General features: G+C 42.4%; 1 protein-coding gene across 1 annotated transcript; it reads right to left on the bottom strand.

Moving 5' to 3' along the window:
- Positions 1-430: 430 nt before the first annotated feature.
- Positions 431-27,267, bottom strand: dmrt1 (doublesex and mab-3 related transcription factor 1). The gene is made up of 5 exons (XM_058070452.1): positions 27,010-27,267; positions 25,247-25,421; positions 22,213-22,316; positions 14,477-14,642; positions 431-863 (listed from the first exon to the last, which is right to left on the bottom strand). Exons 1-5 carry the CDS (start codon positions 27,232-27,234, stop codon positions 724-726), a joined length of 810 nt encoding a protein of 269 aa, XP_057926435.1. The 5' UTR covers positions 27,235-27,267; the 3' UTR covers positions 431-723.

Below are 27,267 nucleotides of genomic sequence, written 5' to 3'. Positions count from 1 at the left end.
ACGCGCCGCACAGGTGATTTATGGGGGCGGGCCCTCCTCGGCAACTCCGCATTCTTCTCTCTAAAACCACTCGGGGATGAAATTAAGAGTAAGTGCGTTTGGTGGGGAGGGGGACAAAACAAAACACGATGCTGCCGTTATTGATTCCGAGCGACGGGAGCGCGACCCGATGAATGTTAGAACAGCGCCGCACGAAGAAAACAGTGGAGTAATCTTCTTTTGTTTGCCGCCATCAACGCTTGCCCTCCATCACTTGGGGCACTTTTATCCTCCGCGCCCTCCTTGAAAGGACTTGTAGCGACATAAAGTCCCGAGACGCTGTGACTAACGCTCTGTGCGCAGGTGTCGAACATTTCAGTGCCTTTCAGAATTGCAGTGAGCAGAGAAGAAGAAGCGACACACAAACACAACATCAAATCAACAATTTATCAATCATATTTTTATTATTATTTGGGTGAGTTTCAAAAAGTGGTATGCGGTATGGGGTATTCACTCTCTTCTGAACTCCTGTTTCCATGTCAAGGGTCGCAGCGAGTAGTGCACTTCATTTGGCCTAAGCAAGCACCCGAAGTCGAAACCATCGATGTTTTACAGCCCGTCTACCGTAAATAACAATCAGTAATCAAAGTCTTTGCGATGTATCCCGAAAATGTCACTAGCTCATTTGCGCTGATTAGAACGAACGTGTAACGTTCAAAGGCCAAAGAACCGTCGTCTTTATCTTCATTGGGTGGCATCCTCATCGATGACCAGGAGGTCGCTTGCCTCGCTGTTGACGTCTATCTCGAACTTGACGTCAGCACCACCCGCCAGGTGGATGGTCAAGGGGTCGAGTCCGACGGCCAGACTGCTGGATAAGATGGCTGCACGGGTGAGAAAGGCGTGTCAGACTCGTGATCGTCAACAGCCGTCCTTGCTCACCTCGGTTACAATCGACTACCATAAGTGGATTCAATATTAGTAAATGGAATATTTTTGTGCTTAAAGCATAGAAAACCTGTTTATGACTTTCGAAAAACTTTTCTTTTAACATTAGAGCCCTGTTGACATGAATTAACACCTCTATAGTCATCTTTATGATACGATAACGAAACACCACAACATGAGAATGAAAGGTCAACATGAGAACAACGCAAAGAACCTGGAAAAAAAAAACAGGACATGAGAGCAAAGCAATGAGATGAGAACAAAACACAACAGAGGAAAAACACAAGAAATTAGAATAGCCACGTATACATGGACCCAAATATTCCAATTGCATTCGGTTTATTTGCTGAAACGGAAAGAATGTAACCTTTGTATACGCCTCATTCCCAAAGAAAAGTGCCAATCCCAATGAACATGTAATGGGGTTCACAGGGGTGGAATATTCCTTTCCCCAATCCGATTGAGGTATCTTGTACCCGCTCAAACGGAAAGTTGTCAGGGTGCGTTCTTCTTCGTGGTGTTTTTCTTCTTCTGTTGTTTATTGGCGGTTGGCAAGCAGCTTTCGTGTGCATTAGCGCCATCTGTGGAACAGAATCTAAACCCTTCTATACGCCATTCACAAGTCCACTTTTATTCAAAAAGAAAATATATATTTATATAAAACATGTCCCGAGTGTAATGATAAAATATTAGCAAGATAGAATTTGATCTTTTCCTGTTTCCATTTATCCCGGGTGCGTTCTTGCTCAGATACGACGTAACACGCAGCTCCAGACGTTCTTCACTTTTAAAAATGGAGGCCAGCAATCGGTACTGGACTGCGGCGGAAAGTTGTTTTTTGATCCAAACTCAATTTCAAGACTGGACGAAGGAAAAACTGGCACTATGGAGTTATTCCAACAAGTGGAAGAAACACTCGGGGAATTCGGTATCATGTGATGTTGATGTTTACGTTTTACTGCGAATGCCCCATTGACTATTCTGTTTTGATTATCGCGCCGCATGTAGACGAGAGATTGGAATATTCCTTTCCATGTATACCATTGTTTTCGGAAAAGTCATTCGGAAAGAGGAGAAACTCCTCATGTAAACGTGGCTAATGAGAATGAAAGACAATGACATGAGAATGAAAGAGAGCAGGGTGAGTGTAAAGCAAACCGTTTGCAGTGCTGGTACTCCAGTTACTTTGCTGTGTTGTGATTGGTCCAGACAACCCCCCCACCCACCCTGAGGTCATTTCTCTCCTCATTAACTTCCTGATTGGTTTGGGACTCCACTTTTTCCACGTCTGCACTTTGTCACCACTTTCAAACTGGCGGCGCCATCATTAAAACTAATGTTTGTGTAGCAAAGTGCAGCCTGCATGCTCCACTTGGACCACACACTTTAGTGTGTGTGTGTGTGTGTGTGTGTGTGTGTGTGCGTGTGTGCGCTACTGCTCATCATCAGGCCATCCAGGCCTAATTAAAGCCATGTTTTCTCCACGGGGAGGGTGTCAAATGATGACCTGCTCCACCTTTGCTGTCTAATTCACTTTCATCTCCTAATTGTGAAAACACAAGACGATTTTTATTGGCAACGGCAATTTCATTTGTCTGATGAACAACATCACCGTTCCTATTCCGACCCCCGCATCAGTCAAGCACATTAATAGCGCGCAGCTCATGATGACGACACACAGCAACATGGAAACCAACCTACAACGGTATGAGAAGCAAACGGCCACATGAGGAGAGGTACACATGAGCGTCAGAATAAAACATGATGACATGAGGGGGGAAACGCAAACATGAGAATGAGACAAGGGGAGGGAACAAAGCACAAAATAAGAACCAAACACAGCGACATGAGAACAACACACGGAAACACGAAAAAAACATGAGAGGACACGATACAAAAACATGAGAACAAAACAGAAACATGAGAAATACAAAATGAAAAAAACAAGCACAATTACGTGCATGAGAATAAAAGAAAACATAAAAATGAGAATAAGCCAAAAAAACAACATGAGAACCAAACCAACATGACAATGAAACAGCAACATGAGAACACAAGAAGCATCAGAATAAAAGAGTAGCTATGACATGATGAACATGAGAATGAAACACTGCAAAATGAGAACAACTCTAAATTAACAAGATATCTTATGAAAAAACATGCCAACAAAGCACATCTACATGAGAATGAAACAGAAACATGAAACGGAAACACAACATGAGAACCAAACTGGAACTTGAGAAGAAAACAGCAGCAGGATGAAAAATAAAAAAACACTAGATGGGACATGAGGTGAAAACAAAGTGCAGCCAGATGAGAGCAAAGCACAAAATGAGAATGAGACACATGACAACTCATCATAGAACATGAGAACAAAACACATCCACATTACAATTATACATAGACATGAGAATGGCAATATGAAGGGGAAAAAAACATGAGAACAAAATAGTAACATGAGAAGAAATATCTGAATAAAAGATGATGACATGAGGGCGAAACAAACAACCATGAGAATGAAACACAGCAGCATGACAACAAAAGCACAAAATGAGAATGAAACACAACCAAAACATGACAACAAATACATCTACCTGAGAATGATAGAAAATATGAGAATGAAACACAACATGAGGCCCAAATGGCACCATGAGGATAAAACAGCAAGATGAGGATGAGAAGACATGAAAACAACACATGAAAGATGAATGAAAGACTAGGACATTGGGGGGGGACCATGAGAATGAAACACAGGCAGATGAGAACAAAGGAGAAAATGAGAAGGAAACACAGCATGAGAACAAGACACATGACCATGAGGAGTCATTAAAACTGAGAAAGATACAAGAGATCATGAGAGCAACACAAACAGCATCTGAATGAAACGCGAAAACATGGGGGGGGAATGAGAAGTATTTGTAACAAGCGTGAAATGATAATGAATGATAGGCGGTCCAGTCTCATTGTAAGCAAAGTTGCCAGTGGGCCGGGTGAACTTTTGCCCCCGGGGCCGCCACTCGGCCCGGCGGAGCTTTCCCAACAATGAGAGCTTCTTTTGTGAGGCGGGACAAAAGGACGTGTTTTGGGAACTCCCACTTCTCCTGCTAAGAGAGCCCAGGAGTGAATCAAAGCATCATCGTGGAGGAAGAAATGCCCCCATGTCAGCTGAGAGGCTAATTCAGCCCAATCCCCCGAGGATAAGCCCCCTGGCTCCCTGGGGGTCCTGGGGGCTGATAACGCTTCCACAAACTTACCTGAGCACGAGCATGCTCACTCCGCTCCACAGACGCATCAACAAAACATACTGTACTGTGGCGTTAGCATCGGCGCGTGATGACATCCGAAAAGGCATGCTCACACTCGGCCTTGGGCACCCCCGCCTGGCCCCCGGCGGGGGGACCTGCCATCACTGCTGTCTTAATGCACTGTCCATCACTCGCTGGATTATTTCCAGTCTTACACTGATTAGTCTATACTCCGAAAAAGTCTACTATTAGTATCGGCTTCGCTCTTTGCTCTTTTTCATTATAGTATAACTTTTAAAAGTATTGATTTTTTAAAATACTGCATTCTCTTCATATTTTCCTCATAATATTACCAATTTATTCTTGTAAAATTGCAACCTTTTTTTCATTTCTGCCGGGTTTTTTCGAGCTATTTCCACTTTCTTCTTGTACATTTTCTTCATGGAATATTATGACTGGGATGTCCGATAATTACATACTGACCAATATCAGCATGAAAATGCAATATCTGTTGTTATCTGTATCGTATTTTTGCTGCCTACAACACATATGTGTCCATTCCACCACAGGACATATGTCATATGAGAAATAGACAGTTGGACAATATTGGCATATCGGACATCCCTAATTATGACTATTTTTCCCTGACCTAATTTTCCAAAAATGATTATTATTTTTTACAAATAATAATTTTTCCATAATAATTCAACTTGATGTTCATTGACATGATTTTTCCTCATGATATTTGGATTATTCAGCATTTCTCTGATATTTCAACTTTCTTCTTAAATAATCTTTGTAAGCTTCTCCTGATATGATGGAGAAGTTTTTCCAAGAATGCTAACTTTATTTTTGGTTTGTTTTTTTTCTGCAAAATTGACCCCATAATTTGATTTCATAAGTTTTTCTTTTACTAGAATCTGACTATTGTCTTTTGAATTCTTTTTGATAATACGATGACTTTATTCCCACAATACAACTTTCCCTAGCTTAACTTTCCAATTGGAATTGAAGTAACGTATCTTTCTTCTAATACTTTCATCTACTAAAATTATGTTATTTTAGCGCATAAAAAATATGTGTCAAATGACTATTGTTGTTTTTGGTAGTGTTCTTGTCAAATGACATTTCTCGAAAGTGCTGCAGGCCAATCAGGCCGTAACTTTGGACACCCCTGCATGACTTCAATATTACATCAAATGAGTTTTTGCATGATTGTGAGTCTTTCTATTTATTTCTACCAGAAAATGTTGCTTATTAGGAATAACTTGAAATATAGCCTTTCAGTGGCTCGGCACCTCTTTCAGCGGTGCCAAAGGAAAGGGAGTGTACCCAGTAGGGCAAAAGCAGGCTAATAAGCAAGCCAATAAGCAGGCTAATACTAGCCTACTACTATAACCAGAAGAAGAATAATGATGATGTAATGATAATAATAGACTAATTAATAATATAATAATGATTATTATAGAATTGTATTATTATTATTGTTGTTGTCATTAGTATTATTATTATTATTATTATTATTATTATTATATAATTTTGCAGTGTAGATTGCAGTGATACTTGTGTAAATGTAATGGTGGCCTAAAACAATTGAGCATCTCTAATAAATCTGTCCAAAAATGGGAAAGTTATATCCCGGTTTTTGTTCCTTATTTGTTTTTTAGATTTTTTTGAATGTCTACTACATTCATTCGTATCCTGTGCATCTCCAGGGGGCTAAGCCTCCCCTGTCCTCAGAACCAAGTGACGCCCCTGAGTGTACCCAACCTGAGCACGGATGATAGCACTTTAGGGGCGCAGGGAAGCCCGTGCACGGCTCACCTATAAGACATTAGTGGCCAACCCGCATGGACACCATGAAGAACCGAACAGAAGACGAGTGGAGAGCATCGTAGTCCATGATAAACGCCCCAAAAGCCGAGGAAAGAGCCCCGCACAAACCAGCAGAGGGAATGAAGTGTCAGCGTGCTCCAGGGCCACACTCGCACTTAGCGGAAGCCATTACCACGGCAACAGCAATTCAATCTTAAGAATGAAAAGTAGCCTGTCACATGACAAGGTTGGCTCGGGATGAAATGGCCCTCGTTAAAACGATACGAGCAAAAACGTCCCTGGCCGCTTTCACTGACTTTCTTTTGAGGGGGACGCGTGGCTCCTCCTCCTCATCAGCCGGGGCCCCAGAAGCAGGACTTAATGGTGCAGAAAACTCAAGAGTCAAAGGGCAGAAAGGCTTGAAAGCATGGCGACTCCACATGATGTTCACTCTGTCAACCCGCACCCCAACTTTTCCCTTGCTGGAACTCTGCCCCGATGCCACCGATCGGCTTGAATACCCCCCCCCCCCCCTTGTGGTGGAAGCCATTAACACAGGCCGCCATGCCCCTTTTGGTTATTTCCTGAGATGCTGCAATTGTGAGCGGAGCGTTTGGAGTTAGCATGACAATGACCTAAAGCAGAGCACCACTTTGGAAACGGGCGCGGCCCAGCGCTGCGTCACGGATGTGCAATCCATCAGTGGCGTCGATACCGCAGGTGAATTAGCCTCACAAAGTCATTCTTGACATCGGCCAAATCTGGACTTCCGACATCAGACCGGCCTCCCAAGCCTGCTGCAAGACTTGGGATTCCAGCAAAAACAGCACAGAGGATCTTTGCTTAGCATTGTTGAAGTAGGTCTTCAAAAACACCAGTTCGCTTCTGTCGTACAGAGAATCTTGGACTCCCATTTTTCCAGATCCTCAAAAATAGCAGAACGATCCTATCATGTAGAAGATCTTTGTCTAGCATTTTGCAGTAGATTCTCAAAAGTAGCAGAGCGCTCCTGTGACATAGAGGATCTTGGACTGGCATTTTTGCAGTACTTCCTCCAAAACAGCAAATCGCTCCTGTCACATAGAGGATCTTTGAGAGAGACAGCAAGACAGAAAATGTTTGACATGCAAAAACCTTCGTCAAAGATCCTCACAGCTATTTTTGAGGACCTTCTGAAAAAGTGCAAATCAAAGATTGTCAACATTGTAGCATTTTTGCAGTAGGTCCTCAAAAATAGCAAAGTGCTCCTGTCATATAGAGGATCTTTGAGAGAGACAGAGAGAAAGAGAAAATGTTTGACATGCAAAAACCTTCGTCAAAGCTCCTCACAGCTATTTTTGGGGACCTTCTGACAGTGCAAGTCAAAGATTGTCGACATTGTAGCGTTTTTGCTGTAGGTCCTCAACAATAGCAGAGCGCTCCTGTGATATAGAGGATCTTGGACTGGCATTTTTGCAGTACTTCCTCCAAAACAGCAAAGTGCTCCTGTCATGTAGAGGATCTTTGAGAGAGACAGAGAGAGAGAAAATCTTTGACATGCAAAAACCTTCGTCAAAGCTCCTCACAGCTATTTTTGAGGACCTTCTGAAAAAGTGCAAATCAAAGATTGTCAACATTGTAGCATTTTTGCAGTAGGTCCTCAAAAATAGCAGCGCGCTCCTGTTATATATAGGATCTTTGGCTCGTGATTTTGCAGTAGATCGTTAAAAATAGCAAAGTGCTCCTGTCATATAGAGGATCTTTGAGAGAGGCAGAGAGAAAGAGAAAATGTTTGACATGCAAAAACCTTTGTCAAAGCTCCTCACAGCTGTTTTTGGGGACCTTCTGAAAGTGCAAGTCAAAGATTGTCGACATTGTAGCGTTTTTGCTGTAGGTCCTTAACAATAGCAGAGCGCTCCTGTGATATAGAGGATCTTGGACTGGCATTTTTGCAGTACTTCCTCCAAAACAGCAAAGTGCTCCTGTCATATAGAGGATCTTTGAGAGAGACAGAGAGAGAGAAAATGTTTGGCAAGCAAAAACCTTCGTCAAAGCTCCTCACAGCTATTTTTGGGGACCTTCTGAAAGTGCAAGTCAAAGATTGTCGACATTGTAGCGTTTTTGCTGTAGGTCCTCAAAAGTAGCAGAGCGCTCCTGTGACATAGAGGATCTTGGACTGGCATTTTTGCAGTACTTCCTCCAAAACAGCAAAGCGCTCCTGTCATATAGAGGCTCTTTGAGAGAGACAGCAAGACAGAAAATCTTTGACATACAAAAACCTTCATCAAAGCTCCTCACAGCTATTTTTGAGGACCTTCTGAAAAAGTGCAAATCAAAGATTGTCAACATTGTAGCATTTTTGCAGTAGGTCCTCAAAAACAGCAGCGCGCTCCTGTTATATATAGGCTCTTTGGCTCGTGATTTTGCAGTAGATCGTCAAAAATAGCAAAGTGCTCCTGTCATATAGAGGATCTTTGAGAGAGACAGAGAGAAAGAGAAAATGTTTGACATGCAAAAACCTTTGTCAAAGCTCCTCACAGCTATTTTTGGGGACCTTCTGAAAGTGCAAGTCAAAGATTGTCGACATTGTAGCGTTTTTGCTGTAGGTCCTCAACAATAGTAGAGCGCTCCTGTGATATAGAGGATCTTGGACTGGCATTTTTGCAGTACTTCCTCCAAAACAGCAAAGTGCTCCTGTCATATAGAAGATCTTTGAGAGAGACAGAGAGAGAGAAAATCTTTGACATGCAAAAACCTTCGTCACAGCTCCTCACAGCTATTTTTGAGGACCTTCTGAAAGTGCAAGTCAAAGATTGTCGACATTGTAGCGTTTTTGCAGTAGGTCCTCAAAAATAGCAGAGCGCTCCTGCTATACATTGGATCTTTGACTGGCATTTTTGCATTTGATCCTCAAAAATAGTCATATAGTGGACCTTTGACTAGAGTAATGGTGAATTTTGTCACTAACGAATGGTGTTCTGTCATTTATTCGTTGCAGTACGACTTGATACAAGACAAACTTGTAGACAAAAGGACTTTTAGCTTTCCAAAAACCAACAGAATCATGTATCTGCGGCGAGAAGGTGTCAGCCGCCAGGAAGATGGTGCAAGTGAAGGAGACGTGGTGTGGAGGCGCGGCCCGGTCTGCATACGCCGGCCATTAAAGGGCCAAGCTGACAGAAGGCATCAGGGTCGGGGTCAGAGGCTAATTAAGCAGCCGGGACCCTTGGCTCCTGTATTGTTAACCAATCTGTCCCCAGTGAAGACGAGCGGCGGGGAGGCGTGACACCGTCCTCGTCCCTGTGTTCAATCTCCATTTGGGCCTCTTTGCCCCATCAACTCACAAAATGGCCTGTCAGTCTACGGCCGGCCGCTGCGTCCGCACGTTATGGATATGCCATAATGAGCTGAGGCGGCTGATCAATATTTGTCAGCCCTTTTTCTGCGGGTTGCATTTTAAAGTAAAGATTCATTGGGAGTGGACAGCGCAAGAAAAATGCCAAAGCAAAGGACACTAGCGGAGTGGGATGTACTGTATATTGCTGATGTGTTCTTCCGAGGCGTCCGGCCGGAAAACAACACAGGCTGCCTTCCCACACGACACTGTACTTACAGTATACTCTACATAATGTATAATTACACTATACACATGGCTTTTACTTTCACAAGATGTGTATTATTGTACTTTGGATGACACTTTAGTCCTTCAGAATTTGTGTTTTTTATAAGAGCAATGATACCTTTGCAAAGGCAAGAACTTTTCCTTCATCGCTTATTTTTCTTTAGCTAGCCGGATTTAGTGCCGATATTTGTTTATTACTTAGCTAATACTATTTAGTGACTGCTAAGGAAATCATTATTTCAATTGTTTTCATTTGTAAATATTTGCAGCCATTCCAGTCACAACGAAAACATAACCAGTATAGGACCTATAGGACCTATAGGACCCAGTATACAAATGGTACTGTCTTGTCCTGTCCTGTTTGTCTTTAAAAAAAATCATAATAGTCATAACAATGCATAATAAATAAATGCATCATTTAATTATGCTACACGAATTAAAGTAAATGAATAAAAATAATAATTATGTTATTATTAACAAAAATGTAATACATAGTATATATGGTAATGGTAATGGTTTTATTTCATTTGAACATGCATCAGATTACAATTGAGGTTATCACATAATCAGATCACAGTTCACAAATTATTGTGTATGTGTATATATATATATATATATATATATATATATTGAATTAAATTATATTGAATTAAATACATTAGTAATAATAACAGTGTTTATTTTTACATTAATAATATTATTAGCTGTTCTTTAATTTATTAAACATTTTTTTATTACATATTATTATTTTATTTGTATTAATTAGTTATGTTTTAAATTATATTAAGTATTTTTTTAAATAATATTATTATTTTGTATTATTATTGCAAAGCAAAGACATGTATGGCAGTCACTAAATGCTACTGCCCCATCATCTTCCGTACCCCCACCAGTATCCTGACAAGGATACTGGCTTTTCCACATTACTTCTCCACATTACTGGACTTCATCACACTCCGTGGGGGTACCTAATGTTGTGGCCAGTGTCGGATGCTGACGGCTGCCGGCGACAGCGAGGGGAAGAGGACATAAAGCACACATAAATGTGCATAATGTGCATAAATGTAACATGTCTCATGTCTCCTGACCGCAGGCTGCTCCCAGTGGTGCTGTCCTACGTCCTGTTACAACCCAACACAAGATTACTCTTGCGTTTAGCCCGCAGGCTAGCAGGATACTCAGCAACACAGCAGGGGCAGCAAGGATAACACGACGCAGGGCCCAGCAGGAGGCGCTCAAACAAGACACAGATTCATGGAGGCCCCCCGAGGGTCTGACGGGCACCCAGCGGGATGCCTTTGACTCTTAATTACAGTTCACAAACACACAGCAAGAGGACGGATAGCTCAGACGGATAGCAGAACAGCCATTAGGGACCAGGAAATAACCAGTGACAAAATATCGACATTGCATTATACACCACATGGTGGCGCAGTTGTGGAATTTCAAGTCAGACGCTCTCACAGCTTTTGCGAAATAATTCTCATTCTTTTAATAATTGTAAAACTTATCTGTAGGATACCTGTATCACATGTGTGCTAACATGTCTCACAAAGACCACAAGCTAGCAATGACATCGACAATCACAATGCAAACATAACCTGTACGGTTATAACGGGCGCCAACCTCACTCCCTGACACGCTAAGACTCGCACTGGACATCGAGCTAACAACTCGGGGTTTTGCATGATGGCTAGCGCTCACGGGTTCAGGCCATGACGCAACACCGAGGTAAACTCCTCAGCTTGCTGATTTGTTCCAGACTGAATAAATTGCTCAGAGAGCGAGCGAGTGGGGTGGTCCGGGTACGGGAGGGGGTGGGACCCCATCTTCCCATGAAACAAAGATGTTTTTCCCTGCAGAAGGTGGAGAAAAAGGCAGTAGCCGGCGCTAGTGTACAGTGACGCAGCGTGAATCGATAGAATATCATCTCGGGTGAAGTAGTCATGGATTTTGACGGGGTTGGGATTATCGAGTGCAATACTTCATGCGTCTAATTTGCATTTAAATGGCTCTCTGATATAACCAAAGGCACGGGCGCCAGCGCTATAAACTTTTCTTTGAATCGTCTTTTCAAACTGCCATTGATCCAAAAGTTGAGCTGGCCAACTTCAACAAAGTCTCCACAAGGACAGGCGGGGAAAGGAACATGGTGGATCCTGGTGGGTGTGGACAAACATTTAGACTGTGTGTGTACATTGAGGTGGGGGGGGGGGGCTTTGATGGACTGCTCTGTCGCCTCCCCGCTCGGCGATTTACGGCGGCTGGTGCTGCTGACGAGCGCGGCGCAGTAAACGGGCCGGGCCGGGGGGGCGTATTTCACACGGGGCTGGCTTTTATGAAGAACACCGGGACGGCTCCCCGCCACCACCGCCCCCGCCCCCCGGCCCCCGTCCGTGACGGATGGAGAAAGACGCATGACAAGCTTCATCATTGTTTGTAAATCTTAACTGTTCCCGCTCACTAACTCCAGAAGGCAATTTTGCGGCGACAGCGGGGGCCGCCGAGTGGGGAGGGCCGAGGGAAGGGGGGAGGCGAGGCAGAGGAAGAGGACAGCTCAGTTCTCCTGAAGGTTATTTGGATCTCTGTATTTGGCCAAGTGATTAGGTCCTCTCCTTGGGGATAAATCTGCTCTAGCGCTCATTTGGCAGCGGCTAGTTCCTGTTCCTGGCTGGTCCACGCTTGTGGTTCATTGTTCATTTCCAGCCCAACACACAACCTGTGTTACATTCTAAGAGGCCAATTATTATCCTATATATCCTTATCCTTATTGTCCTCAGAACCAACAACAGCATTTCTTGTGCATTTGTATATCAGACAAAACTAGGTGCCTTTGAACGGGGCATCCAAAAATGCTTCAAATTGGCAAATGAAATATGAAAAACACAGGAAATGTTCCAGTTAACGCCTTCGGTCTCCTGTACTCTTCTGGAGTCGCGACAAAAACGAATAACCACCCAGGTCTCTCACTAGCACTAGGTCAGAAAACATGGCATTAAAGAAAATATTTTCCAAGTTAAAGCATTTTTAGTATTATATTTTTAGTATTACACAATGCAATTGTCCCTTGCGATATTGCGGTTAAAAAAATAATTTGTCACTAATTTGGCTATTTTGTGGTTCACTATGGCCTAATTGTTAGTCACAAGGCATCAGTAATCTGATGAGACATGATGTTAGATGACATTATCTTTCACACTGCATGGAGAGGCAGACAGGTAATGGCAGAGGTCGAGTGAAAAAAGTTCTCCTCCCGCTATGTGTGGAAGTGGTAAGTTGCTATGTCCCTACAGTGATCCTACGGGAGCCTGTGATATGTGGTGTAAACATAGCATAATAAGAGTGTAAAGGTGACTATAAGCGTGTTATTTCATGTTTACCGGACTCCCATAATAAAACTCATAAACAGGGTTTCTATGCTCTCATTGTGAAAAGTATCTGTTTGTTCAAATGGAATCCTACTTTGCAAAAATTCACTCATCGTGGTCGGGTCTGGAACCAATTCGACTGCATAGACCTAATAAGATAAAATAAGACATAAATAAGACTCATGCTTGATCGTGTGTGTTGCTGTAAATGTGAGCTGATTGACAGGGAGAACAGGAAGTGTCCTGTAGTTAGTAAAGGGTTATGCCACTTTCCATGTCTATACCCACAGTTATTACCGTAATGACAAGTTACCATGACAAACATAATTCTTGGGGCAGCAGACGTTGGGTATTTGCGGAATGTCAAATCAGTGCTGATGACGCTTATTACAGTGCTGAATGACACCTTTAGCGAGCTGATAAGATTGCAGTCTTGGCCAACTGTCAAGGTCGCGGTGCAGGAAGCTCGGGCGAGCGTAAAGAATGTTGCACAGACACTTTGGCTCTGGTGAAACCGCTTCTCTCCCCCTCAAATACACCCACACGCTGGATGCGGACCAACCGTTGGATAAGATGCGGAATTGGCACATATCCGACTTTCTCAGGCGGCAACAAGAGATACGGAAATAAATTAATAGGAATAAGAATGCCAGATTGTGCCTTATCTGGGCGGCCATTATCCTGCGGGCTGAGGAAATGATGAGATAAACCGTCGCCAGTTCCCAGGAGGAGTTCAGCAGTAGCGGGAGGAAATGGTGCAGCTATTTGACCGAGCATGTCTTCTAGCTGCGCTATCGCTAGTATGTTGCATTTTTACAAGGGACACTACAGAAGGTAAACTTCACAGGTTGGGCGCTGCAAGAGTGCTGCCCCTGCTGATGAAGCCGCCGTACATCGAGGGGACGTTGTGACACAGAATGCTTTGCATTGTCAGGGTTACATGCTGTAACTCGCGTAGCCCCTCGATGAACCGCAGCTTTCCTACTGCCGGCAGCACTCATGCAGGCTTACAATTATCTTGCTACTCATTTGTGCTGCAGCCATGTAGACAATAATGGCTACTATAGTAAATAATAGTAAATCCGTACCGCTGTACAAGCTGTACACTGACTACCCCAAAGTAGACCCAAATTGGCTTTCTTTGGTATCTTGAATGAAATGCTGGCCTTCATATGAGGGCTGCACAAAAGCATCTGGTGTATGATTATTACTACAGGTGAGCCCGATGTTGTGGCAGGTGAGTGGCTACGGTTCCCGTTGCAAAGTTTGGACAGAAAGAAAATGGTGGGAATCACTGGGGGTTGCCACCAAATGCGGGACCACCCACTGAGGTGGTTGTCATCTTGTAATGGAGCGTGACCGCTGGGACCCTCACAGGAAACAGACAGGTGAAAGTCCAAAGCAAATAGGAAGGAGATGCGGGGGTCTTAAAGATGGAAAGGCAGCACTACGGCACAACGTAACATCCCTGACCGCTAGGGGGCGCAAACTAACTGATGGGCTATGTGTGTGTCACCTACAGGCCGCCATCGCCTCGGCGCAGAGGTTGTCATCCGGGGGGAAGAAGGACGGCAGCCCAGAGGAGGAGCCCAGCCCCTGGCTGAGGTACGTGGCTGCCGGGTAGTAGGAGTGCATGCGGTACCGGGGGGGCGCGTGGCCTGCCAGACAGCCGTCCCCGTGGGGCATCTGCAAGCAAACACAACAGTCACCACGAGTGTCACCGCAAAGTTGGACGCAAAAAAACAATAATACCACAAATGATCATATTTACAGCACAAACGAAGCACTAAAGAACCACTTTGTTCCTTAATATGTCACTAAGTATGGCTGGCATTTTGAAGGCACAATCCAGGACAAACGATTGAGGCTACTTTGCCTGGGTGGACTCACATTGGCCAAATAAATTGTCTTTAATTACTAAATATATGCTGTATATTTTTTACAAAGCAGTAACAAACAACAATTTCGGAGCAAGTTGAGAGGTCGGATGACTTGATTAAATCAGAAAAACGAAACAACAAAGCATTTTCAATGCACAATCCAGCACAAACAAAGCACAAACGATTGAGGTTACATTGTTTGAAGAATTTCTACCGCTTTTTCCTCGGGGTTGCGGGGGTGCTGGAGCCTATCCCAGTTGTCTTTGGGTGGGGTACACCCTGGACTGGTGGCCAGCCAATCACAGGGCACATATAGACAAACAACCATTCACACTCACATTCATACCTATGGACAATTTGGAGTCGCTAATTAACCTAGCATGTTTTTGGAATGTGGGAGGAAACCGGAGTACCCGGAGAAAACCCACGCATGCACGGGGAGAACATGCAAACTCCACACAGAGATGGCAGAGGGTGGAATTGAACCCTGTTCTCCTAGCTGTGAGGTCTGTGTACTGTTTGAAGAACTCAGATTTATTAATTAAACGATTTTTTTATAACTAAAAAAAAACGAAGATATTTCAACAGCACAAACGCCATAAAGTCAAATATAATAAATTAGCACAAACAAGCAACACCATTCATGCTCAAGTTGAATAAAGTGGGGGGGTCTGGATGATGTCATCACTGCAGAAGAAATCTTGAATCAATCAGAAACGAAATCCACACAAACAATCAGTTTAACGTCTGAGACTGTTTTGTTTCAACTTGGAACAAACTCACAAATGACTACTTTAACAACACAAATGAGTTTTCCGCATGAGGCTAATTCTAAGCTAAAAATCTGAAAAATATATAATTATTAAAACTAGTAATTATGCTGAACTCTTAAAAGACGACGGGGAGTATTTCACCGCCGTCTTACGTCTTGTGTGCGAGGGGGGCAATTTTTGAAACGAGCCGTCCACTCAGCAGTGTCGACGGCGCTTTTTCAATTTCACTTTTATGGAATTTGATTTCTGTCACCCCGCCATACGTCACCCACGTTGTCCACACCGTCAGTTCGCTGACAGCTTTATAAAGTGTTATTTAAGCGACACTCAGCGCTTGGATTAGGCTGTGAAAAATACAACACAGATTGGACAGAGGCGGGGCAGGGATTTGGGGGTGGGGGCGTTGGGAAAGTCTCCCCCGTCTTGCAGGGACACCAAAGTAAGACAGCTTTGCACTGATAATGTCTACTTAAACATACGCACTCATCATCTTTCATCGTTTTGGCTTTTTCTTTGGCTTTTTTCTTTCATAAAACAAGTTTATTCCAAAAGAAGGATCAGCTTCAACTAGGAAGTAAGCACAATCCCGCTCAAAGCAAATTTCAACGTCAACTCTTCAGGTTATTCACCTCTTGACACGGACAATTTTTACATTTTTTAACAGTCATGTTAAAATGTTACATTCATGACTTATATGACTCCTGGGCCGTTGATGGGGCCACAGTTTGACCTTGGAACAGATGACTTATATTCATTAAAAATAGCAGCGATAGCCCATCATTTTCACAAACTATGCAGGTGAGCAAATCAAGCACTCCTTTTTTCTCCTGCCTGTGACTTCCGCTGACCTCACTTGTAAACAAACGAGGATGACATTTTCCGCGATGAGGGGAAAAAATACTCCATCAAGCACACAAAAAAACCTGATCAACCACCTGAAAAGTGAAAAAGGTTTGCCAGAGACCGCTGTGGCAGCACACGGCTGCTCGGAGCGCGTGTCTGAATACAGTGCACCTTGCTGGGCCACAGAAGGTGGCCTGTCCCGCTCGGGACTTTGGTTCTCCCGACCGCCGTAGTGGCGCACGGGCTGCTTGAAGCATTTGGCCGAATTCAGTGCACCTTCCTGGGCCACAGCAGGTGGCGCCCTCCACTCGGTACTCTGGTTCTCCTGATAGTAGAGATATTTATTATTATACAGTGGGGAAAATACACGTATTTGACCACTTTTGTTATTTTGAGCAGGGCTGCGCGGCGGTCGAGTGGTTAGCGCGCAGACCTCACAGATAACAGACCCGAGTTCAATCCCACTCTCGGCCATCTCTGTGTGGAGTTTGCATGTTCTCCCCGTGCATGCGTGGGTTTTCTCCGGGTACTCCGGTTTCCTCCCACATTCCAAAAACATGCTAGGTTAATTGGCCACTCCAAATTGTCCATAGGTATGAATGTGAGTGTGAATGGTTGTTTGTCTATATGTGCCCTGTGATTGACTGGCCACCATTCTAGGGTGTACCCCGCCTTTCGCCCGAAGACAGCTGGGATAGGCTCCAGCAGCCCCGCGACCCTCGTGAGGAAAAGCGGTAGAAAATGAATGAATGAATGAATGAATGAATAAATAATTGATTTTGAGCAAACATATGAACAGTTAGGGACAAAAAATAAAAAAATCTAGAACAAATAAGATGAAATATTGGTTGTAATTCAATTAAATCACATATTTATTTTTCCCAGTACAGTATTATAACTTTGTGGTTTCAATATTTTTGCACCCTTCTTTTGTGAAATAAGATGCTATTTTCCGTTACTGTGTTCAACCAATTTGAATATCTTTAGTAATAATGCACTAAAATCTGAGCTATAATGCTGAAAATAAGCAAAACAATCTGCCAACTGAGAAAAAGTATTCACCAAAAAACCTCTTAGCAACTTTTGCTTGTTTTACGTAATATATATCTCAGATGTTAGCGTAAGATTAGCGGATTTGAAGGTGTGAGGGTTTGTACCTCCCTGAGAGGCTGAGAGGTCCTGACTTCTTATCAGGCACCATCTTCCTGTCTGGAAGCTTCTTCACCACCACCCTTATTGCATTTATCAGCCGCCTGCATGGCCGCCAAGCACCACTGGCTGCGCTGGAGGGGAGGGCCCGGGGGGGTTAGATGTACGACACGATAAAACACCTAAATGTTTCCTCTCTGGTTCTACTTTTGGAAGTGAAACTGCAGTCTATGTGGCGTACACAGGACGTCCTGCAGGACATACTGCGGTATTAGCCAGAGGGCTGGCTAATGTCTACATGTCCACGTCTTTATCAGGGGTACCTTCCTTAGGGCTCTTTTTCTCTTTAGTTTTTCTTACCAGACGCTGTCATCAACACAAGTTGGCAGATTATTTTCCTTATTTCAGGTATCTGCTTTTTTCCTGCAGGCCAATTTTTGCAGATGAGACATCGACCATCGATTCCTTCCAGAGATTTCATAGTTATTTATTTATGGTTTTGCGCCGTTGAAACTTATTTTAGGCATAATAAAAGATGTTGCGCAGCCTCTGATAAGCCGATCTGGCTTTGCGTCTTTGGTTAGTGTTAATATGTCCTAGTTTTCCGTCATGAAAACGTGGTCCCCCTGCTGAGCATAGGAAGTGCTTGGTAAGAAAACTACAGTGAAGAAAATAAGTATTTGAACACCCTGCTATTTTGCTATTTCTCCCACTTAGAAATCATGGAGGGGTCTGAAATTTTCATCGTAGGTGCATGTCCACTGTGAGAGAGATAAACTAAAAAGAAAAATCCAGAAATCACAATGCATGATTTTTTAACAATTTATTTGTGTGATACAGCTGCTAATAAGTATTTGAACACCTGAGAAAATGAATGTTAATATTTGGTACAGTAGCCTTTGTTTGCTATTACAGAGGTCAAACGTTTCCTGTAGTTTTTCACCAGGTTTGCACACACTGCAGGAGGGATCTTGGCCCACTCCTCCACACAGATCTTCTCTAGATCAGTCAGGTTTCTGGGCTGTCGCTGAGAAACACGGAGTTTGAGCTCCCTCCAAAGATTTTCGATTGGGTTCAGGTCTGGAGACTGGCTGGGCCATGCTAGAACCTTGATATGCTTCTTACGGAGCCACTCCTTGGTTTTCCTGGCTGTGTGCTTCGGGTCGTTGTCGTGTTGGAAGACCCAGCCACGACCCATCTTCAATGCTCTGACAGAGGGAAGGAGGTTGTTCCCCAAAATCTCACAATACACGGCCCCAGTCATCCTCTCTTTAATGCAGTGCACTCGTCCTGTCCCATGTGCAGAAAAACACCCCCAAAGCATGATGCTACCACCCCCATGCTTCACAGTAGGGATGGTGTTCTTCGGATTGTACTCTTCATTCTTCTTCCTCCAAACACGCTTATTGGAATTATGACCAAAAAGTTCTATTTTGGTCTCATCTGACCATAAAACTTTCTCCCATGACTCCTCTGTATCATCCAAATGGTCATATGCAAACTTAAGACGGGCCTTGACATGTGCTGGTTTAAGCAGGGGAACCTTTCGTGCCATGCATGATTTCACATCATGACGTCTTAGTGTATTACCTACAGTAACCTTGGAAACGGTGGTCCCAGCTCTTTTCAGGTCATTGACCAAGTCCTGTCGTGTAGTTCTGGGCTGATTCCTCACCTTTCTTAGAATCATTGAGACCCCACGAGGTGATATCTTGCATGGGGCTCCACTCCGATTGAGATTGACCGTCATGTTTAGCTTCTTCCATTTTCTAATGATAGCTCCAACAGTGGACCTTTTTTCACCAAGCTGCTTGGTAATTGCTCCGTAGCCCTTTCCAGCCTTGTGGAGGTGTACAATTTTGTCTCTGGTGTCTTTGGACAGCTCTTTGGTCTTCGCCATGTTACAAGTTAAAGTCTTACTGATTGTATGGGGTGGACAGGTGTCTTTATGCAGCTAACGACCTCAAACAGGCGCATCTGATTCAGGATGATACATGGAGTGCAGGTGGACTTCTAATGGGCAGACTAACAGGTCTTTCAGGGTCAGAATTCTAGATGATACACAGGTGTTCAAATACTTATTTGCAGCTGTATCACACAAATAAATTGTTAAAAAATCATGCATTGTGATTTCTGGATTTTTCTTTTTAGTTTATCTCTCTCACAGTGGACATGCACCTACGATGAAAATTTCAGACCCCTCCATGATTTCTAAGTGGGAGAAATAGCAAAATAGCAGGGTGTTCAAGTACTTATTTTCTTCACTGTATTATTTGAGATCTTTCATCTCCAATCACTTTTTGCAGTCTAGCAGTCTTTATTATTTATTAATACATTTATTAGTATTTATTATTATTTTTTATTTAATTATTTATTTGTGCAGCCTCATTTACAGTATTATTTTGCCAATGTTAAATCACTTTTTCTTTGGTCAAATTTTATTTAAAAAATGTATTATATTGAGATATTTTAATGTGTTTTATTTGATATTTTTCACACATATTTCACATAATTTTGTGTGCGTTTTATTATGTGCGTTATTTCTACTAAAGTCATAATTATTGAAACAATTCATCAGAAAAAAAACACAAATCCAGCACACACAAACAAACCTGGGCTGATTCCAATGGAATATTAAAAGGTAAAAATTGAATGGAAAAATGAAATCATTGAACTTCCATTTCCCATGTAGATAACCGGCAGATAGCTGGCAGAGCCAGGCGTCATTTTAAGACGTGTAGCAAAGCCTGCACCTTTTTACAGTGTAGTGGGCATGTACATCACGAAGAAGCCACAACTTTGCTGGAAATGTGATTGAGAAAGTCCCAGCAGAAGCTAAAGAAAAAGCGAAGGTAAAAATCACCCCTCCTGCTGCAAGTGTGCAAGTGTACAAAGTGTGCATCTGAGGCGCCTTCACTTTCCAAAGCCAATAATAAAATTTGAATAAGCGGCGCACGTGGCCTCTCAGGCAATGACAGCTCCGCTAAAAATACATCAATCACCGGGGGAGGATGGCGAAATTATGCTAAAGAGCGCTAACTGATTAGCATTAACGCGCTCGCTTTCTCCTCTTCCGAGCGCTGAGGCGGAGCGGTGTGTCCCCTCCAACCGACAGACAATACCATTAACCTTTGCAATTCAGGCGCCGACGCCGGGGCGCTGACCCCAAAAGTTGATGTTACCACTCAGAGGGGGTCGGCCGGGGACGATAAATATTTATCATCAAGTATAAAGCGCCTCATGTGAGATCAGCCAGGAGTTATAGAGCTCATTCCTCTCAACCAGCGCCTCATCACCGTCCGACACAATAGAGATACATTTACACAGAAATGTGTGTGGGTCAGCGTGTGTGTGTTGTGTGTGTCTGTGTGTGTCTGCGTGTGTGTGCGTTGCCACGACACAAGCATAATATAACAAAGTTGAAAAAAACTAATATCTAAATATGAACACGTAACGTGACAATATCTGCCATAAACACAGAAAGCATAATGTCAGGAAATAACTACTCAGCTACCCAGTAGGCACATGACTAAGGCGCATACATACATTTAGAGTAGTTACTGTGGAACTAATGACCAACTAATGAGTAGAAAAGTTACTGTGGAACTATTGAAGAACTAATGAGTAGAGTAGTTACTGTGGAACTAATGAAGAACTAATGAGTAGAGTAGTTACTGTGGAACTAATGAAGAACTAATGAGTAGAGTAGTTACTGTGGAACTAATGAAGAACTAATGAGTAGAGTAGTTACTGAGGGACTAATGAAGAACAAATCACTAAGGCAAGTGCATTTAAGTAGTTATTTTGGAACTAATTAAGAACTAATGAGTAGAGTAGTTACCGATGTTTTAATGAAGAACTAATAACTAAGACATATACATTTAGAGTAGTTCCAGATGAATTAATGAATAACTAATGAGTAGAGTAGTTACTGTGGAACTAATGAAGAAGTAATGGATAGAGTAGTTACTGAGGGACCAATAAGAACTAATCACTAAGGCATATGCGTTTTGAGTAGTTACTTTGGAACAAATGAAGAACTAATGAGTAGAGTAGTTGTTATAGTCGTTATAGTCGTTATAGGAGGAAATAATGATTAGTGTTATCCTTTGATTTTTCAGGATGCGGCCAGAAAAAAACAGAAAGATCCAAAGTCTAATGTCAGGAAAGTAAAAATGGATGGTGCTGCAGCTTGAGAAAAATAAAAAAAATAGTATTTACTGTGTAGAAAGTGTAATACCAAAAGTACCAATAATGAAACAGTACTGCACGTCCTTTCCTTGTCTACATGCTACCATGCTGCTCTAATGTCTTTGTTGTGTGTCTTTCTTATGCTAGGCCTAGCACATGTTGAAGTCAACAATGTCGGTTATGGGGGGTGCAGTTATGCTCCTATTGGCCTGAACACCCAGGCCCCTCTCCCAATGAGTTACAGTACATGTATAAGTCTAAGGTTATCATCACACTTTCCACCTTAACGCTGCAACAATCTGGACGAAGCTTTCATAAATGGATGATAGTCATCTTTGTCACCATCAGATACCAGATTCCATATACCATATACCAGATACCAGACACCCCCGCCCCATCTTCCAGCATCCGCCCAGTCACCTGGTACTGCAAGAGGCTGTGGTAGGACGTCTCCAGCAGCAGGTCGGATGCACTATCTGCAAGAGGCCTGCTGCAGTCTGCCGGGATGGAGCAACTCCCTGCGTCTGAAAAACACACAACGTGCCGTCAACCTGACGCTGATAAATACACTTATCACCACAAAGACCGTGCCTATATATATATACATATATATATATGTTGTAATATATATTGTTGTAATGTTAATGTTATGGGATTTATCGGCATGACGTCACAATTCCCTCATATCGGCTCAATAATTATGTAATTATGGCCCACCACTAATATTTACCATAAAAAAATTATTAGTGGTAATATCTACCATGTAAAAAAAATATATTTTTAATGGTAAATATATATATTATATATATATTATATATATATATATATATATATACATATATATGTTGTGATGTTAATGCTATGGGGTTTATCGGCATGCTGTCACAATTCCCTCATATCAGCTCAATAATTATGTAATTATGGCCCACCACTAATATTTACCATTCATTCATTTATTTTCTACCGCTTTTCCTCACGAGGGTCGTGGGGCGTGCTGGAGCCTATCCCAGCTGTCTTCGGGCGTGAGGCGGGGTACACCCTGGACTGGTGGCCAGCCAATCACAGGGCACATATAGACAAACAACCATTCACACTCACATTCATACCTATGGACAATTTGGAGTCGACAATTAACCTAGCATGTTTTTGGAATGTGGGAGGAAACCGGAGTACCCGGAGAAAACCCACGCATGCACGGGGAGAACATGCAAACTCCACACACAGAGATGGCCGAGGGTGGAATTGAACCCTGGTCTCCTAGCTGTGAGGTCTGCGCGCTAACCACTAGACCCCGTGCCGCCCTAATATTCACCATATTAAAAAATTACATAATTATTGGGCCGATATGAGGGAATTATGACATCATGCCGATAAATCCTATAACATTAAAAACAGGTCTGATCACCGATCATTTAAAAAATGCTCCAATTAGGCCTGTTGTAAAGTCCCTGAGCTCGCTTGTAAACAAACATTCCAAAATCCTGCAGAAAAAGAAACCCATTGGACACCCAAAAAACCTTTGGAAAGTGTTGACCTCCATGGCGTCACACCGGCTGCTCGGAGCCTGTGCCCGAATACAGTGCACCTTGCTGGGCCACAACAGGTGGCTCCTCCCCTCTATCCTCTGGGTCTCCTGATGGTGGTGATGTGGGAGTCGTCATGTCATGATAATTGATTATAATTAGTCAGATCCTTCTTACCTCCAGGTGTGCACACACACCATGGGTATTGGTATTGCTTAGAAAAAGAAAAAGACGTGTGGTAGATATGGTTGTCATGAAGGCTAAAAGAAATAAGAAGACAATTGAACAGGCCTCAGTTCCCAAGCCCTTGTCCAACAGCAACATCTACAGGCTGAATGCTGCATTGCACGTCCAACAGAGAGGTGTGTCCTGCAGTGTCCTGCACTTGCACTCCCAGGACAAACAAGTGACCTTTCTCGCCATCATCATCATCACTATTACACGCTGTTCCCTGTACTTTTGGTCTTATCGCCAAGGCCGCGTTCTCCTGTGATTGGACACCGTGCATCCCGGCCGACAGCCGCTTCTCCCGCTCGCCTCGCCCTCGTTATCGCTGACGTTGGATGGAGGGTAGCCTTGACTTGCTATTGCACACCTCCTAAAAATGTACTTCCACTATCAGCGTCCTTTCAACACACACGTCACCTTTTAAGACCTCGCCCGGCATTGTTGCTTGGACGAATTGTAGCAAACACAAACCCAGCCTGGACCCCCGCCAAGGCCATCGACTTGTTAGCTAGCTGATGATGACTACTGTCTACTGTAGACTGATCAACCATGAGGTCAAAATGGTAAGAGAAAAGGTCGTAATATTAGGAGGAACTGTAGCATCATTTTAGCGGCATAACAATGAAATAGCCGAGAAGAAGATTATTTTCAAGTTGTTATATTTGGAAAATTAGGTTGGGGAAAAATTTACAATGCCCTCATGTAAAAATATTTTGGGAATAAAGTCGTAATTACAGGAAGAATATTTACAAGAAAATTAAAATAAAAATACATCAGAAATGGAAAAAATAGCTGTAATATTGCAAGAATAAAGTAAAAATATGAAGAACAAATAGTTGGATTTTAATGAGAAAAAAGGTCACAGTTCTACAACAATAAACTGGTAATATTATCAGTAAAAGTAATATCATTTTAGCAGCATAAAGTTGATATATTAAGGAAGAAATATGTTCATTCGTCATAAGTCGTAATATGAGACAAAAACTAAATAAAATTGACAATTTTTGAAATTTAGGTTGGGATAATTCAGTCATATTTATGAGAAAAAATTAACAAGAAGAAATATTTGGAAAATGTAAAAAAAAAATAACTATAGCAGAAATAGAAAAAAGTGCTATGATTTGACAATAAATCGAAATATTTAGAAAAAAGTTGAGATTTTCCCAAATTGATCTTGTGATATTATAAGTAAAAATAATGTCATTTAGTAGCATAGTGTGAAATCTTATATTAAGGAAAAAAAGAAATAAAGTTGTCATTTTTGGAAAATGAGGATGGTGAAAAAGGGTGTAATATTATGGGAATAAAAATCATATTTACAAGAGGACATAATTGGAACTGTTTTTTTAAACAACATCAAAAATCGCTGTAATTTAAAGTTGACCTTTTATGGAAAAAAGTTGAATTATAATGACTATTAATAATAATAATATTAATATATTAATAATTATATTAATAATCTGCTTTTTTAGCTATGTCTATCACATAGCTGAGATGAACGCTAAATAACGTCTTTGCACTTAAACCATAACTTTGTTGAATTCATTATTCCGTTCCGCAAATGGCCCTCGGGCTACATCTTGGACCCCCCGATCCAGACTGGCAAGCAGCTTTGTTCTATGCTGTGCATGACGGACACGTACGCTTCTATGGACAAGGGAGCCATCATGTCACGTCCGGCGACACGCCACGGGTCGTCTCACCTGTGGTGCCCAGCGAGGAAGACGAGGGCAAGCCAAGGGTCAGGGGTCGTCCCTCCACGGCGAACAGGCAGTCGGCACCGTCTTCAGTCTTCATGGCCAGGCTGGGATTGGAAAGATTGACCGGAGTACAAATCCCCAGCTCCTCATCCTGGACTTGTTGTCTTCTGAGGGCCACCTGGGACAGGAAGTGGTATAGCAGTAACAGTAGACCCTCACAGACAGACGGGCACCCCTGTCCCACGGAGCCGTGGTTCTGACCGGGGGGTCGTTTCATGTTTTCATATTTTAACTCATGCAGGCCACTTATGATGGAGGAGCAATATGGAGCAATATCATATATCAATATAGTCATAGATCAATAGTCATCTTCCTTTCCTTTTCCTTCACCTCATTTCCTCCAAAATGCTCTTTGGACATTTCACTATATGCATTCGGGTTTGCAAAGATGGCCTTTTGGAAAAAAATACATAGATAAAGAAATATCAAATAAATAAGACATTTATAAATATTTTTTTTAAAAAATCATAAAAAATGAATAATAAGAGAAAATGATTTGAATAAAAGTGAAAAAATTATAAAAATAAATCAACATCACACAACATGAATAAAAAAAATACTTTAATGTCTCAAAAATAACAATTAAAAAAGTTAAATTAAAAGGTTAAGACAAGTACCAAGTACATTGGTAGGGAGGTAGGTAGGTAGATACTTTATTCATCCCCATGGGGAAATTTGTGTTAAAAAATGCTAAATAAATAAAGATGAAAGTAAAATAACAGTAAAAATTGCTTAAAAGTCTCAAAAATAAAAATTAATCAAATTAAAATGACCTAAATAAACACTTAAAGAAATAATACAAATGAAAAATAAAAATGTAAACATTAAATCAACATAACAATGACTAAATTTAAATGTTAAATAATAATAATAAAAAATAAAATGAAAATAACTTCAATAAAAGTGTGAAAAAACAAATAAATAAAAACAAATAAATAAAAAAGTGTGAAATAAAGATAAAAAGTGATGAATTTATTCATTCATCTTCTACCGCTTATCCTCACGAGGGTCCCATGCTGTCTTCAGGCGAGAGGCGGGGTACACCCTGGACTGGTGGCCAACCAATCACAGGGCACATATAGACAAACAACCATTCACACTCACATTCATACCTATGGACAATTTGGAGTCGACAATTAACCTAGCATGTTTTTGGAATGTGGGAGGAAACCGGAGTACCCGGAGAAAACCCACGCATGCACGGGGAGAACATGCAAACTCCACACAGAGATGGCCGAGGGTGGAATTGAACCTTGGTCTCCTAGCTGTGAGGTCTGCGCGCTAACCACACGACCGCCGTGCAGCCCAGAAACAATCATAATGACTGTAAATAAAATGCAAATCAATAAGAAGTGCTAAATAAAGGTGTTAAAAAATAAAAAGTGAATAAGAAAAGAAAACAAACAATAAAATTGACCTGATGAAAAAGTGATGATTTAAAGTGTAAAAGATTATCAAAATAAACAATAAAAAGTGTCAAAAGAATCATAATGAGTAAAAGTAAAAGTGGGCATTGGCTTAATGAGCCTTGGCAAATGGGGTCTCCCGGGTGGAGACCACCTGAGGAGCCCCGATATAGAGGATCTTTGACTGGTCTATGACTTTATTGACGACTATTGATGGAGCCAGAAAGAGCTTTGCTTTCCAGCGTGTTAAGCTGCATTTGTGGTGCGTACGCATGCGCGTGTGTGCGTGCGTGTGCGTACCTGCGCCGCCATGACTCTCTGCCTCTCGGTGATCAGCTTGCATTTTTGGCACTGGCAGTCCTTCCACTTGCACAAGCGCTTGTGGCCCTTCAGGAGGGACACGAAGCCGTGGTTCCTGCATCGGGAGCAATTGGGCATCCGCGGGCTTTTGTGCCCTTGGGTCGAGGTCGGGGGCCGCTCGCCGGGCGGAGACGCGTGCCTGTACTTCTGGGAGTGCTTGCTCATAGCCGGAGAAGACGGAAATGAAAGGGATGCTTC

This window comes from Doryrhamphus excisus, chromosome 4 (genome assembly GCF_030265055.1).
Source record: "Doryrhamphus excisus isolate RoL2022-K1 chromosome 4, RoL_Dexc_1.0, whole genome shotgun sequence".
Lineage (NCBI taxonomy): Eukaryota > Metazoa > Chordata > Actinopteri > Syngnathiformes > Syngnathidae > Doryrhamphus > Doryrhamphus excisus.
The sequence above is the reverse complement of the archived record's forward strand: the minus strand, read 5'-3'. Positions and strand labels throughout refer to the sequence as shown.